General features: G+C 42.4%; 1 protein-coding gene across 7 annotated transcripts in view; it reads left to right on the forward strand.

Annotated features, from left to right (window-relative positions):
- Window positions 1-16,845, forward strand: part of GLRA2 (glycine receptor alpha 2) — a 209,318-nt gene that overhangs the window by 56,372 nt on the left and 136,101 nt on the right. For all 7 annotated transcript variants that reach the window (XM_060233988.1, XM_060233991.1, XM_060233989.1 and 4 more), the window contains 3 exons: window positions 4,994-5,076; window positions 8,039-8,176; window positions 10,613-10,827. In XM_060233988.1, the coding sequence (XP_060089971.1) occupies window positions 4,994-5,076; window positions 8,039-8,176; window positions 10,613-10,827 (436 nt within the window). The remainder of the gene's footprint in view (window positions 1-4,993; window positions 5,077-8,038; window positions 8,177-10,612; window positions 10,828-16,845) is intronic.

The following is a 16,845-nucleotide window of genomic DNA, read 5'->3' on the forward strand; positions in this document are numbered from 1 at the left end:
CACAGGGTGTCTGTTGTGGGGGAGGAAGGTAAAGGAGATTGTGAGCCGCTCTGAGACTCTTGGGAGTGGAGGGCGGGATATAAATCCAATATCTTCTTCTTCATCTTCTAACAGTTATAACCAAGCTATTACATTCAAGGTATTATATTTGTATAACTTGCCTTAAAGTATGTAGTGCCTTTTCTATGGATTTTCTAGGCCTGAAGTAGTCTGAGGAACAAAGCACAATGGCTTCTATTAGATTCTTTGCTGAACATATTAGCTTAGAGAGGAAGCCTCTTGTTTAGCAGAATTTTCTTATCACCATTTGTTCTGTAAACATCTTTCGGTGAAGAGTAAGTTATCTTTCCTACCTCCAGAAGTATATCTCTCTGAGAAGGTCAGAGCAGAAGCTCTGCTCTTACACATTCTGAAACTGAGCTAAGGGGCCTACACTGGAGGCGAACAGGGAACGGAGGAAATCACAGATATGAGGTGTGGAGAAGTGCAACGTGGAAGTCCTGATTAGAGATCCCAGGTGATATCAATTCATCTTTCGCTTTCAAGTTGAGAAATGGGATTTATTTGACCAATGAATGTAATCAAGATATCAGAAGCGGGGAACTGTGTGGCCAGTCTGTAAGTTGACCTTTGTTATGAGAAAGTTATAACATGTTATGACTACGTTGAATGAGTTTGAAGGAAAACGAAGGAAGGATGAAGAAAGGGTGAAAGATTGTTTTCCTTCCCACATTAATGTGAAAGTAATAAAGACCTGCAGATTCATCTCTTTACACCTCTGTTGCTAAGTCTCTTGACTGGAAGAAAAGGGGACTCTGCCATTGTGCAACATAGTGTAGGAGAGCTTCTGTCTCCCCCCCCTCCCGTCTTCTTCCTAAACTGAAACAACCCCAGGGATGTGCAACATATTGCACTTTCAACTTGCAAGTCTAAAATGGGGCAAATATTATCTCCCCCCCCCCATCTGAATCAGGCCCTAATGGTGCTTTAAAAAATTGTTCCCTGCAGTTGCTGTGATGCTACAGGAATAGAAAGGCAGGTCTGGCAAACCTGGACCTAACTTACTCAAAAACATCTAGTAGTTAACTAAGCACTGGAACAAGATACTTTAGGGAAGCTGTGAATCTCTTATTGTTCAGGTCTCTAGGCAAAGTCAAAACAAACATCCATGGAGATGATTTAAAAGCAGAATGGTTTGGCTCAGACTAAGTGCACTTGATATTCATTGGGTCAATTTCATATTCTGTTATGCTAAACACTGTTCTCAGTTTGTGATCCACCAAAACAGATGCTATTTGTCAGCTCACTTTGGGCAGGGTGGAATGTTTATCATCAAGTTTGAAAGAATCTATTTTATCATAGAATCGTAGAGTTGTACGGGATCTTCAGGGTCATCTAGTCCAACTCCCTGCACAAAGCAGGAAATTCACAAATACCTCCTCCTAAATTCACAGGACCTGCATTGCTGCCAGATGGCCATTCAGCCTCTGTTAAAAAAAACTTCCAAGGAAGGAGAGCCCACCACCTCCCGAGGAAGCCTGTTCCACTGAGGAACCACTCTAAGTATCAGGAATTTCTTCCTAATGTTGAGCCGAAAACTCTTTTAATTTAATTTCAACCTGTTGGTTTTGGTCCTACCTTCTGGGGCCATAGAAAACATTTCTGCACCTTCCTTTATATGACAGCCCCTTAAGTACTTGAAGATGGTAATCATATTACCTCTCAGCCACCAATCATCTGATAGTGACCTGTGAATGGATAGAGCTTTGATGAGGGTGACTGTCTAGGACATCCAGACAAGGACTTCCAGGGACTCAGAATCACCAAGAGGGAGTGGTGAGGGTAGACAATTCTGGGACATCAGAGCTGGGCAAGGTGCTTCTGTGGGATAGCAGCAGAATACCTGTTCTAATTAAGTGTCTTGTATGAATTCTTATGAATGGAGAAGGCCCCAGAAGGAGTCTTATCTAATGTGTCTCTGAAACCCTTCATGGAATTCTTGACTAGATGAGTTTCCCATTAATTGAACAAGATGGTTGACTGCATTGTAGTGAATGTTGGTATTTGGGGTTCATCATGTTAAAATCAGGGTTTTTTTTTCCATTTGTGGCTAGAATAAACATACAATATCAAAGATGCGGTATTAAAACTTGTATCCTGGCTTTCTAAACCTATAAAGTAAAAGTAATATAAAGAACAACAAAAAAAATCACTCTTGAAGTGAAAGCTTCAATTCTTCACCATGGACTGCAGTCATATTTGAACTTACTTTCATGAAAGTTCTGAAAAGATAACATAAACTTAATTGTTTCTTTGCATAGCACATCAAGCAGTGACTCGTTACTGTATAACTTTTCACAAGAAAACCACCACATGATCTCTATCACTGTGCAAAATGAAGTGTAACTGTGGGAACATTAGAACTGCAAGGTCTCCTGCTATGGTGGGTCTCCCATCGATAGCTGGCCTTGATTAGAGTGTGGCAGCAGGAAACAAATAATAAAAAACCTCAACGTACCTTAAGTGCCACTATATAACTGCTGGGGAAAACCCAAAAGTGACATAGGGTAGCTCTAGGAATCACTGAAAACTCTATGACTGCATCATCAACCCCTTGTGGCTATTTTGGCACTTGAAAAGATGCAGAGGAGGACAAGAATGCCTCATCATACCATGGTGTGATCCCCATCACAATCAGGCCCTCACAAGCAATGAATTGAAAATGGTTGCAGCATCTATGGGTTGGACTCATGGAGACCATCACATGTAGGTTGGCCCTAATTAGTGCCCTCCTCTGGGCTTGCTTTCAAGAAAAGGTTCTTAGGACTGCAGTGTTATTTAACTTACAGCATTTATTGCCCACTTTTCTCCAAAAGCCTTAGATGTTTTTGATAAACATATCCCTTGAGACTAAGGAACCTTTTCAGTGTTTTACCTTTGAAAATGGATAGCCTGGGAAATGCCAGAACCCATAAGGAGGAGGAATGCTCTCTCTCTTGTGTCATAAATGTGGATCTAAGAAAGATGGGAGTTTTGTAGTACCACTGATTTATGGCTTCCCAAAACAAATCTGGCTACAGGATGTTCTGCCTCTGACCTATATAATGCAAAAATGTGAGAAAAATTAAGTCAATGTCAGTTCAAGCCTGGGTGATGATTAGATATAAAGCACATCACATTTAAAATAAAACCTTTTCAGTCCTCTTGTCACTATGTTTTATTCTAGTACAGACCTCTACATAACAATGTCACACATACATGGAATCCCTTGCACACATTTTAAATGCCTGTAATGTACAACTAATCTGTAAGAAGTGTATCGTGTAGAATTCTGAGTTGGTAGCAGCATTCGTCTGGGTCTGCAAAATAAAAAAGAAGTCTGCTAGCAGCGTAGAGAATTAACAGAATTTATTCCAGCTTAAGGTTTCTAAGTCAGAGTTTACTTGATGTCTTTCAGAAATACAAAGTTCACTGAATATGAATAACAGAAAAGCATATTTACTTAGATGTTTTTTCTTTTAAAAATGAATTTCATGGGTTTACCTTATGTGTTGCTTTATGGGCAACTGGGTAGAACATATAAGCAGGGTCGGCCCTAAGGCCAACAGTACCCCAGGTAGCCTTGTTGCCCACCACCCCCTCCATGCTCCCTGCTGCCCCTTCACAGCAAACGAGGAAGACAACAGTGATTGGGGCAGGGAGGGAGGAGAAGGCAAGGAGATGGGACAGCAAGGCAACAGAGGAAGATAGCAGCGATCAGGGCAGGGAGGGAGGGGAAGGAGGTGAGGAGAAGTGGCAGCAAGGCAATGGGGAAGACAGCAGCGATTGGGGTGGGGAGGGAAGGGAAGGAGGTGGGGAGAAGTGGTGGCAAGGCAATGAGGAAGACAGCAGCGATTGGAGCAGGGAGGGAGGGAAAGGAGGTGAGGAGAAGCAGCAGCAAGGCAAAGGAGGAAGACAGCAGTGATTGGGGTGGGGAAGGAATTTTTACAACAAAAAGGTTGGCGCCCTAGACAACCACCTAGTTTGCCTAGTGGAAGAGCCAGCCCTGCGATAAGCATATAGTTTATACCACCAGACAAATTAAAAGTTATTGCTTTATCACAGTCTGCATTATAAAACCCTCGCTGAATTGTGAGCTTCTTTGCATTAATTAAAACCTGAAGGACTGTCATTTTCTAATACGCTTTGTATAGTACTCTATAAAGTGGGGCACTGTGATATGAGAACCTTTTTGAGTTTAAGGTTCTGTTCTTGTTTCAGTTTAACAGAGACATTCAGTTAACAGATTTGTCTTCTGTTCTGGTTTGCAAAACAATATAGATTCCATCCAGTTTTTGATCCAGGTTCAGATTTGGTTTAACTCTTGTCCCCTTTAATGTTCATCTACAATTCTATTTGTATTGGACTGGCCATATTTTAGTGCTTGTGCAGTTGACTGTTTTACCATATATATGTTTCAGGCAGGGCTTTTGTGTAGTAAGAACTCTTTTGCATATTAGGCCACACCCCTCTTATGTAACCAACCCTTCAAGAGCTTACAGGGCTCTTATTACAGGACCTATTGTAAACTCTTGAAGGATTGGCTACATAAGGTGTGTGTGGCCTAATATGGAAAGGAGTTCCTGCTACAAAAAAGCCCAGGTAACAAAAAGAAACTGAATAGGGCAGTAAAAAATGTGCCAAAGGTGGGCCTAGGACTGGTTTCAAAGGAAAGTGATAATAGCATGTATATGCAGGAAAAAATAATAATAACAATTCTGGAAAGTCATTTGCATAAATCTATACAATGGAAATGTTTTCCTCCAAATAAAAGAGACTTTTGAAGTAGGTACTTGCTGTATGAAATTCAAGAATGCTTGCATTATCAAATAAAGATCAGCACTTAAGATGAGCTTTTTACCTTTAAAAGAAGAGCTTTTTACCTTTAATTTTTTTTAATAGCCTGTTTTTCTGTCTGTAATTTCATGCATTCTATCTTTCTGTACACCTTTAGGCTTACATTAACCTTATCTTGTCCCATGGACCTGAAGAACTTTCCCATGGATGTACAGACGTGCACAATGCAACTAGAGAGCTGTAAGTAATCAGCCAATCCTTTTTTTATCTGTGAACTTTTCACTGCTTGAGATGTTCACATTTAATATTGCTTTTTATGCTGCAGCAACCTCATATTTTGTGACATTGTGCTGCCAGCATGGTTTTTTCTGCTGACACAGCACATTTGGGGAGTATGCAGCTACACTTTTGATTTCTTAAACTGCAACCTGAATGTAAAGCCAAAATTTGCTCACTTCAAATTTGGTGATTGCCAAATGACAAAACTAGTTTTTTTCTGGTTCTTGACTTTTGAAAGGAATGGACTCCAGCTATAGCCCCATGTTAACATGCATGCTTTTCATTCACAAGATCCTGTTTGTTGTTTTATATTTCTAAACACTATAAATAATTTCAGGTGAATATCCAGAAAACATATCAGATTTTTTTTTTAAAGAGCCGGCTTGGTGTAGTGGTTAAGAGTTGCAGATTCTAATCTGGAGAACCAGGTTTGATTCCCCACTCCTCCACTTGCAGCCAGCTGGGTAACTTGGGTCAGTCACATTTCTCTCAGAGTTCTTCTTTCAAGAGCAGTTCTTGAGCTCTCTCAGCCCCACCCAGGGCCAGCCCTGCTACTAGGCAAATTAGGCAATTACCTAAGGCACCAGCCTTATGGGGGCACTGAATTTGATGCCCCCTATGTGACTTGGTGACGTTATCAGTGCGAGAGGGCGGTGTCAGAAGTTAGCCCTGCCTAGAGTGCCAGACACTGTAGGGGTGACCTTGGCCCCTCCTACCTCACAGGGTGTCTTTTGTGGGGAGATGAAGGGAAGAAGATTGTAAACCACTCTGAGACTCTTAGTGAAGGGCAGGGTATAAATTGAACTTCTCCTCCTCCTCTTCTTCCCTGGCATGTCCAGTTAAAAGGACTTCAGAAAGCAGAGTCAGAACAGATCCCTCTGCCCGAGTCCATGGAAAGTTGATACCAATCAGAGTAGAGAGTACTAGGCTAGAGAGAACCATGGTCAGATTCAGTATAAGACAGCTTGGTTTTTTGTTCATATTAAGTTTGTTGTATGTTTTTGTTTTGTTTATACAGTCAGCTGTCTGCAAGGGTTACACTGGATTCTGCTCAGTGAAGTGGTAGCTTGCCAGCTGCACAGTTCAGGGAATGTGATCTGCACAGATCCCTTATCCTGTGAAATTGCATTCAGATGGTACAGCAGTCACACAAATCACATTCCTGAAATGTGTGGCTGGTAGCTTCCACTCCATGTGAATGGAACACAGAGTAACATCTGCAGAGTACTAGTTGTAAGATGATCAAAGGATGTGAGTGGAAATTACATTCCATAAGAGATAGCACAGATTCCCAGGATGTCAGGATATTATCACAGGAACTAGTGCATTTCAGCCAGTAGTTTTCATATGTATACCAGAATCACACATTCATTACTGTAATGTCAGATTTTTAAATAACAGTAGCTTGACGTCAGCTTGTCGTCTATACCTGGAAATTTTTTAGAACAAATCATCAGTTGGTTAGTCCTGGAACATTTAGAAAGGATGGCTGTGATTACTAAGAGCCAGCATGGGTTTCTCAAGAACAAGTCATGTCAGACTAACCTGATCTTTTTCTTTGAGAAAATGACTACCTTGCTGAATTAGGGGAATGCTGTAGACATAGTTCATCTTGATTTCAGTAAGGCTTTTGATAAGGTTCCACATACTATCCTTGTTGACAAGTTGGTAAAATGTGGTTTGGATCCTGTTACCGTTAGGTGGATCTGTAACTGGTTGACAGATCACACCCAAAGAGTGCCTGTGAGTGGTTCCTCATTCTCTTGGAGAGGAGTGACAATGGAGTGCCTCAAGGATCTGTCATGGGATCTGTTTTGTTCAACATCTTTATAAATTATTTGGATGAAGGACTAGAGGGAATGCTTACTAAATTTGTAGATGATACTAAATTGGAAGGGGCTGCAAATACAGTAGAAGACAGAAACAGGATACAGGATGACCTTGACAAGCTGGAAAACTGGGCTAAAACCAATAAAATGAATTTTAACAGGGATAAATGTAAAGTTCTGCATTTATGTAGGAAAATCCAGTGCATGGTTATAGGGTGGGGGAGACTTGTCTTAGCAGTAGTATGTGCGAAAAGGATCTAGGTGTCTTAGTAGATCATACACTGAACATGAGTCAACAGTGTGATGTGGTGGCTAAAAAGGCAAATGCAGTTCTGGGCTGTATCAACAGAAGTATAGTGTCAAGATCACATGAAGTGATATCGCTTTACTTTGCTCTGGTAATACTCACCTGGAGTATTGTGTTCAGTTTGGGGCACAACATTTTAAGAAGGATATAGACAAGCTTGAATGGGTCCAGAGGAGGGCGATGAAGATGGGGAGGGGTATAGAGACCAAGTCCTATGAAGAAAGGTTGAAGGAGCTGGGCATGTTTAGCCTGGAGAGGAGGCAGCTGAGAGGTGGTATGATCACCATTTTCAAGTACTTGAAGGGCTGTCATATAGAGGATGGTGTGGAATTGTTTTCTGTGGCCCCAGAAGGTAGGACCAGAACCAATGGGTTGAAATTAAATCAAAACAGTTTCCAGTTCAACATTAGGAAGAACTTCCTGACCCTTAGAGCGGTTCCTCAGTGGAACAGGCTTCCTCGGGAAGTGATGGGCTTTCTTTCCTTGGAGGTTTTTAAACAGGGGCTGGATGGCCATTTGACAGCAATGAAGATCCTGTATAATTTAAGGGGAGCTATTTGTGAGTTTCCTGCATTGTGCAGGGGGTTGGACTAGATGACCCTGGAGGTCCCTTCCAACTCTATGATTCTATGATTCTAGTGGATACAGTGATGTCTAAGAGATAATTTAATGTATTATTCTTTTACCACTCAAAAGTAATCATGCTTGTGCTAACATAGTTGTCCCCTCTTGACTTCACAGGGTGTTACTCTATTGTTATCTAATGAAATGCATTTGCTTCTTCTAGTTGGTTACACTATGAATGACTTGATTTTTGAGTGGATGAGTGAGGGTCCAGTGCAAGTAGCTGAAGGATTAACTCTGCCGCAGTTTATTCTGAAAGAAGAGAAGGAGCTTGGCTATTGCACAAAGCATTACAATACTGGTAAGTATTTGTTTTTACCATTTCAATTTAACAATCATTGCCACACATGTTATATAAGAATCTTTGTACCATGCCTCTAGGTTTCCTAGATGGTTAGCATCTAGTGTGATACTTTTCTGCTCCCTGGCACAGTTTGCAAAAGATCAGAACCAAAAAGAAACCAAATATTATTATTTCTAAATACACAGAACTTTTTCTACCTCTTCTATAATACCAAAACTCAGCAGCAGTTGAGGTTTTTAGGCTGTAGATTCAGGACAGAAAAAAGAAAGAATTTCTTCACTCAGTGAGTAAATTGTAGCATTTGCTGCCAGCAGATGTAGTGATGAGCACAAGCTCATGGATGGGTTTTAAAAAAGATTAGGCAGATTTGTGCAGGATAGCTCCATCACTGGCTATTAGCAAGATTATTCAAGGAAATCTCTCCATTCAAAGGCAGTAAACCTCTGTACAACTGTGCTAGAGGGCAACACTGGAGAAGGCTTATATTCCTTGTTCATTGGCTCTCTGGGACAACTGGTTGGCCACTGTGTGAAATAGGATGCTGGTCTAGATGGACCACTAGTCTGATCCTACAGGGCACCTCTTATGTTCTTACATGGCACTAAGATGACCTCAGAATTGTGTATCTGTACTGTCTATTGCTGCAGTGGTGCCAATGAGCAACATGTGCAGCTGCTCCAGACCCCATGCTGGAACGATTCCCACCAACTAAGGCCCTGCCCATGTGAATCAGGATGGTGAGAGAAAGAGAAGAAAAGCAGGCTCCTGCCACTTATGCCTGGTAAATCCAGGGCCTAGTAAGAAGGCTTGCAGTAGTGAACACTAGCACCCACTCCATCTGTCTTGGGCAGTTGGGTCCCAGAAGCAGCAACATCAGGTCCTGCTCAGCTTGTACATGGCAAAAGCCATCCTTGCTTAGCCCTGGTGGGGGAATAAGATGGCAAGAAGGTTGCAGGGATTCTGGGGTAGCATCCTGCCCATGGCCCTAGAATCGCTAAGACCACCCCTCAAAGTTTGTAATAAATGAGGTATAGATATTTTATTTTATTTATTTGATTTGATTTATATCCTGCCCTCCCCACCAAGGCAGGCTCAGGGCAGCTCACAACATAAAATCATAACAACAATTGAAACAATTATATTATAAAATCACACAGCTTAAAACAATTCAAATAGGTTTGGTGCTAATCTCATCAGGTGTTGTATATTTCCGGTGGCAGAGGCATTTCTTCAGATTCCTACGATGTAGGCTGCACATCAATTAAATGCCAGCCAGAAGAGAACAGTCTTGCAGGCCTTGCAGAAATGAGCAAGGTCCCGCAAGGCCCTCACCTACTCTGGCAGTTAGTTCCACCAGTGCGGGGCTGCAACCGAGAAGGCCCTCTCTCTGATGGTCTTTAGTTTGGCCTCCTTCGACCTGAGAATTACTAATAGATTTTGGGATCCAGATCGCAGTACCCTCTGGGGAACATATGGGGAGAGACGGTCCCTAAGGTAGGCAGGTCCTAAGCCATATAGGGGTTTAAAGGTAATAACCAGCACCTTGTAACAAAATCTATTAGTAATTCTCGGGTCGAAGGAATCCAAAAAGGAATCCAAAAAAGCACTATGATAGAAAGAAACAAAGGTTGGAAAATATACTGTTATAGCACTTGGCACTGCTAGCACTGCCAGTCAGCATAGAAGTAGAAGATGAAGAAGATATTGGATTTATATCCTGTCCTCCACTCCGAAGAGTCTCAGAGCGGCTCACAATCTCCTTTACCTTCCTCCCCCACAACAGACACCCTGTGAGATGGGTGGGGCTGGAGAGGGCTCTCACAGCAGCTGCCCTTTCAAGGACAACCTCTGTCAGAGCTATGGCTGACCCAAGGCCATGCTAGCAGGTGAAAGTGGAGGAGTGGGGAATCAAACCCGGTTCTCCCAGATAAGAGTCCTCACACTTAACCACTACACCAAACTGAGCTCCTTGCTCAACTGAAAGGGAAATGAAAAAGAATGAGAGATCCTTGAAATTTAGCAGCACCTCTCTATAGCAGCTCTTTTCTGCTTTCATAAAAAAACACTCAGATCACTAAAGGAATTTTTCAGCTTCCGTAATAAAGAATACAAGTGTTCACACTTTCCTTGTGTTTTCCAATATTACAATTTTTCAATGCTCTTTCTATCTTTGAAGGACAGAATTAAATTGATAGAGTCAGTTGTGCCAAATGATTTATGTCTCAAGTGACTACCTAGTGGTCAGCTCCATCAAAATGTCAGCCAAGGAGGAAAACTTGTACAGTACATTCATGTGCTTCATAAGGGAATGAATCCAGAATGAATAATATCAGCAGCTTCAAAAGCCATGTGCCTCAGGCAGTTAATTTATGCTCATAATAAAATAATATTAAAATGTACAAAATGATTTATAAAAGCAATTTCATGTTCTAGGAAAATTTACATGCATTGAAGTAAAGTTTCATTTGGAGCGTCAGATGGGATATTATTTAATCCAGATGTACATTCCTAGCCTTCTGATCGTTATTTTGTCCTGGGTTTCCTTCTGGATCAACATGGATGCTGCTCCAGCCAGAGTTGCCTTGGGCATCACCACAGTCCTGACAATGACCACACAGAGTTCAGGTTCCAGAGCTTCTCTTCCAAAAGTAAGGATCGTCCATTTAACTATTTAGCTTTTGTAAAGCGGCTTAACACTACCTTCTATCAACTTTTGTGTATAGTCCTTAAAGTGTGTATGCATTTCAATTACCAATCTAAAGCTCTTCTCTGGAGGCACCCTTTGAATTTGGCAGCGGGCATGAGTGTAGATCTATTGTAATGGTATATATTGAAGGAGTTACAATACCTACTAACAAGCAATTAGGTTTTATGCAGTTGATTTTAGTACATAATCAAAAATATTCAAATATTGGTACACACAAATGGTGTGGTTTAGAGGATAGGGGATATTCTTCCATTCTTTATTAATCACTGTGAAATTAGTGGCTGTAAAGGAACCTTCAAAATTGTATGTGCCTAGCAGAGCTACAGAAAGCTAGAGCTGTTACATTAGCCCCTAGCATCTGTCCTATTTTAGAATGTTGTCCAAGCGGGATGGTAGGTATGATTCTCTGCTGATGTCCTATTGTGTAAATCAGTTCGGCGCTTTGCAAACAATGGATATGGGCCTGGCAGCTCCTTCTTCCCAGTGTCCTTCTAGAAGTCTTATTGTCATAGTTACTTTATTATTGTGAACAGCAAAGGTTTGTAATTGATGCCCAGGTTCCGGGATGGTAGGAGTCTGTGGCAGCTATGGGATTGTTTTTGGTTCTGTGCCAGTGAGGTGCCACCTGGCTCAGCCAAGTTCAAATTTTGGCCCAAGAAATGATGTCACCCACTGGGCCAAAGTCTGACCCAGAAGCAATAGGTGAAGATAATGAGCTTGGTGTGGAAGAATGGAGAGAAGCAACAAAGGTGGGAAAGACTTAAAAAGTAAGAACACAAGGAGACAGAGGAGGTAACTAGCCACTGCCTGCGGGGGGGGGGGGGGGACTCTCTTCCTACTCTAGGGTTTCCAGCTCCAGGTTCAGAAATCCATGGAGATTTTGGAGGTGGGGCTGTGGAGAGGATTTGGGGAGGGAGGAATCTCAATGGAATATAATGCCGTAGTGACCATATCCCAAAGCAGCCATTTTATCCAGGTGAACTGATCTCTGTCACCTGAATATAAATTGTAATCCCAGATCTCCAGCCACCACCTGGAGGTTGGCAACCTTAGTTCTAACCAAGTCAAGTCCTGGGCAAATAGGCTAGGGACTGAGTCAGGTAAAGGAGAGGACTAGCTGAAGTTTCCTCTTGTGATAAAATATGGAAGGAATCCAAGTCCTCTTACCTTCCCTGGTGTCCCTAAGGTTCCAGTGGTGTGGCCAACAGAATGGCTAATCGAACATGGCTATGGATAGAAGAAGACTAAAGGGCTTGCTTCTGTATTTGTTTATTTAATACTTGATGTGCTATAAGAAGTGCTATAAGGGTGAGGTTTGGCTTTCTAAACAGCTGGGGAAGTTGCTGAGAATTTCTGAGTTTGTGTGACTGTGCGATTGCTGAGAATTCTGAGTTTGTGGTTGCTGGGGAACTGCTGTTTGTTTGGTTTGAGTGGGCTGAAGGTGATTGTTGCTGATTGATTAGGAGTGGCTGTGTTCCTGGGGCAGACTGAGGCTCCACCCTCTTTGCATTATTAAGCTGCGCCTTGCCAGAGGCACGAGCCGAAGGACGAGAGCTAAAGGGCTCTTGACCTGTGGCTCTTCGGCTGGGGGCTGTGTAAGGACCAGGAACCCAGATCCCTATTTTCCTTGTGTTCCCAGTAAGGTAAGTAGGCCCTTCAGAAGGAGAGCCACATAAACAAACAGGATTTAAGAGGAGACTGTATGTTTTTAAAAAACTATCATGAAGGTAGAATGCCAGCAGTGGGGTGGGGGCTTTCCAATGTTTTGCACTGAGTGTCACATGTATGACTATCTGCCCACAGGACAGAAGTCTTGGGTGTGTGCTCAATGCAAGGAGCTCCTGGTCCTCAGGGAATGGGTTCGTACCCTTAAGGCTGAGGTGACTGACCTGGAGAAGCAGAGACAGTCAGTTAGGCACTCGGAGAAAATTCTTGGGGACGTATTAGATGAGCCCCACTCTGAACGTGGCAGCCCCGTTGCTGCCAGAGAGCATGAGGGTTGAGAGGGAACAGGGCACCATACTGAGGATAAGGGGAATGCGCCCTCAGAAGGGACCTCTTCTTCATTTGGTGAGCGGGTATCCTTTCACGCCAAGGAACCATCCCTGGGCAGGGAGAGAGGGAGGGTCTCGGTAGTTGGTGATTCAATCCTTAGGCAAGTAGACAGCTGGGTGGCAAAACCGCATATTGACCATATGGTGACTTGCCTGCCTGGTGTGATGGTAGCGGACATTACGCGTGTTGTAGATAGACTGATAGACAGTGCTGGGGAGGAGCCAGTGGTCATGGTGCATGTTGGCACCAACGATGTGGGGAAATGCAGTTGTGAGGTCCTGGAGGAAAAATTTAGGCTGCTAGGCAGGAGACTTAAGGCCAGGACCTCCAAGGTAGCCTTCTCAGAAGTGCTACCTGTTCCACGTGCAGGGCTGGAGAGACAGGCACAAATTAGAAGTCTCAACATGTGGATGAGACAATGGTGTAGGGAGGAAGGGTTTAAGTTTGTTAGGCACTGGGATGCTTTCTGGAACAAGCAGAAGCTGTACAAAAGAGACAGTCTCCACTTGTCCCTAGATAGAACCAAGCTACTGGCGCTTAAAATCAAAAAGGTGGCAGAGCAGTTTTAAACTAAATCTTGGGGGAAAGCTGACAGTAGATGAAATGTCTTTGGTTGGGAGGACTCATCTCAAAGAGATGAAGGGTTAGCTGTTACTTTTCTACCGGGTAATGGATCAGAGTTGTCCACTGAGATGGTGACAAACAGTATGGAGTCTGCCAAAGTCTCGAGGCAGCAGAAGGAAGGTTGTGGGCCTAACTTGCCCTGGAAATTATAAATGTTTGTATACAAATGCTAGAAGTGTTCAAAGTAAAATTGGTGAGTTGGAATGTTTAGTGTTGGGGGAAAACATAGACATTGTGGGAATTTCAGAAACTTGGTGGAATGAGGAGAATCAGTGGGACACTGTGATTCCTGGATATAAGTTATATTAAATGGATAGGGAGGGAAGGGTTGGAGGTGGGGTGTCAGAGAAGGTATACAGTCCAGTAAGACTGAGGTCAGAGAATTAGATTCCCTTTTAGAAATGCTTTGGGTTGAAATAGAGGGCCCAAAAGGAAATTTAACTATGGGAGTTTGTTATCGCCCACCAAATCAAAAGATAGAGGATGATTATATTATGACGGAGGGATTAAAGATAGCGACTAAACATAAAAACTGTGTCACCATAGGTGATTTTAACTATCCGTAGATTGATTGGGTCAATATGTGTTCAGGTCGAGAAAAAGAGATTGAGTTTCTAGATGCTCTCAATGACTGTGCTATGGAGCAGATGGTCACAGAACCTACCAGGAGTGGGGTGATCCTGGATTTGGTCCTAAGTAATGCCCAAGACTTGGTGAGAGATGTAAAAGTGATCGCACCGCTTGGGAGCAGTGACCATAACGTTATTGATTTCACCATTTGTATAAATAGGGAGTTGCCCCAAAAGATCAGCACAACCACATTTAACTTTAAAAGGGGTAAATTCTCTGAGATGAGGAGGCATGTGAAGAGGAAACTGAAAGGAAAGGTAAATACAGTCAAAATCCTTGGGGAAGCTTGGAGGCTATTTAAAACTACAATCCTAAAAGCTCAGATAAAATATATACCACAAGTTAGGAAAGGCACAAACAGGTATAAGAAAAGGCCTGCATGGTTAACAAACAAAGTAATGGAAGCTGTAAAAGGTAAGAAGGACTCCTTTAAGCGGTGGAAAGCTAGTCCAAGTGAGATTAATAAAAGGGAACACAGGCTGTGGCAAATCAAATGCAAGACTGTGATCAGGCAGGCAAAAAGGGACTATGAGGAGCATATTGCAAAAAGCATAAAGACCAACACTAAAAATTTCTTCAAATATAATAGAAGCAGGAAACCAGCCAGGGATGCAGTGGGGCCCTTGGATGACCAAGGGGTAAAAGGATTACTGAAGGAGGATAGATAAATGTCTGAGAAGCTGAATGCATTTTTTGCCTCCGTCCTCACTGTGGAAGATGAAAAGTGTTTGCCCACTCCAGAACCACTAATTTTGGAATGGGTGTCGAAAGACCTGAGTCAGATTGAGGTGACAAGAGAGGAGGTCCTACAACTGATTGACGAATTAAAAACTAATAAGTCACCAGGTCCGGATGGAATACATTCAAGAGTTCTGAAAGAACTCAAAGTTGAACTTGTGGATCTCCTGACAAAAATATGTAATCTTTCATTGAAATCTGTCTCCGTTCCTGAGGACTGGAAGGTAGCAAATGTCACCCCATCTTTAAGAAGGGTTCCAGAGGAGACCCGGGAAATTACAGGCCAGTCAGTCTGACTTCAATACCGGGAAAGTTGGTAGAAACCATTATCAAGGACAGAATGAGTAGGCACATTGTTGAACACAAGTTATTGAGGAAGACTCAGCATGGGTTCTGTAAGGGAAGATCTTGCTTCACTAACATGTTACAGTTCTTTGAGGGGGTGAACAAACATGTAGACAAAGGGGACCCAATACATGTTGTTTACCTTGACTTCCAGAAAGCTTTTGATAAAGTTCCTCATCAAAGGCTGCTTAGTAAGCTCGAGAGTCATGGAGTAAAAGGACAGGTCCTCTTATGGATAAAAAACTGGCTAATTAATAGGAAGCAGAGAGTGTGTATAAATGGGCAGTCTTCGCAGTGGAGGACGGTAAGCAGTGGGGTGCCACAGGGCTCAGTACTGGGTCCCATGCTCTTTAACTTGTTCATTAATGATTTGGAGTTGGAAGTAAGCAGTGAAGTGGCCAAGTTTGCAGATGACACTAAATTGTTCAGGGTGATGAGAACCAGAGAGGATTGTGAGGCACTCCAAAGGGATCTGTTGAGGCTGGGTGAGTGGGCGTCAATGTGGCAGATGAGGTTCAATGTGGCCAAGTGCAAAGTAATGCACATTGGGGCCAAGAATCCCAGCTACAAATATAAGTTGATGGGATGTGAACTGGCAGAGACTGACCAAGAGAGAGATCTTGGGGTCTTGGTAGATAACTCACTGAAAATGTCAAGACAGTGTGCGATTGCAATAAAAAAGGGCAACGCCATGCTGGGTATTATTAGGAAGGGAATTAAAAACAAATAAGCCAGTATCATAATGCCCCTGTATAAACTGATGGTGCGGTCTTATTTGGAGTACTGTGTATAATTCTGGTCACTGCACCTCAAAAAGGATATTATAGCATTGGAAAAAGTGCAGAAAAGGGCAACTAGAATGATTAAAGGTTTGGAACACTTTCCTTATGAAGAAAAGTTAAAATGCTTGGGGCTCTTTAGCTTGGAGAAATGTCAACTGCGGGGTGACATGATAGAGGTTTACAAGATTATGCATGGGATGGAGAAATTAGAGAAAGGAGTCCTTTTCTCCCTTTCTCAACATAAAAGAACTCGTGGGCATTCAATGAAATTACTGAGCAGTCAGATTAAGATGGATAAAAGGAAGTACTTTTTCACTCAAAGGGTGATTAACATGTGGAATTCACTGCCACAGGAAGTGGTGGCGGCTACAAGCATAGCCAGCTTTAAGAGGAGATTGGATAAAAATATGGAGCAGAGGTCCATCAGTGGCTATTAGCCACAGTAAATATATGTGTGTGTGTGTGTATACACACACATATATTGGCCACTGTGTGACACAGAGTGTTGGACTGGATGGGCCATTGGCCTGATCCAACATGGCTTCTCTTATGTTCTTGTGATTGTTACATTCATCTGTGAACTTCTGGAGCCATGTGTTTAGTTATGGAAGCGGGTCTCTTCTGCTCTTCCCTGTTACTGTGAAAAAAACAAATATAATGAAATGCACAAAATACTAGCTTCCTGATTAATTGCTTTCTTAACTTCTTTTTATGGATACACATGACCTTAAACTTTCCAGAAGCATATACTAGACAATTCTTGTGCAATTTATTGTACTTCTTTG

Source organism: Heteronotia binoei, chromosome 3 (genome assembly GCF_032191835.1).
Source record: "Heteronotia binoei isolate CCM8104 ecotype False Entrance Well chromosome 3, APGP_CSIRO_Hbin_v1, whole genome shotgun sequence".
NCBI classification, from domain to species: Eukaryota; Metazoa; Chordata; class Lepidosauria; order Squamata; family Gekkonidae; genus Heteronotia; species Heteronotia binoei.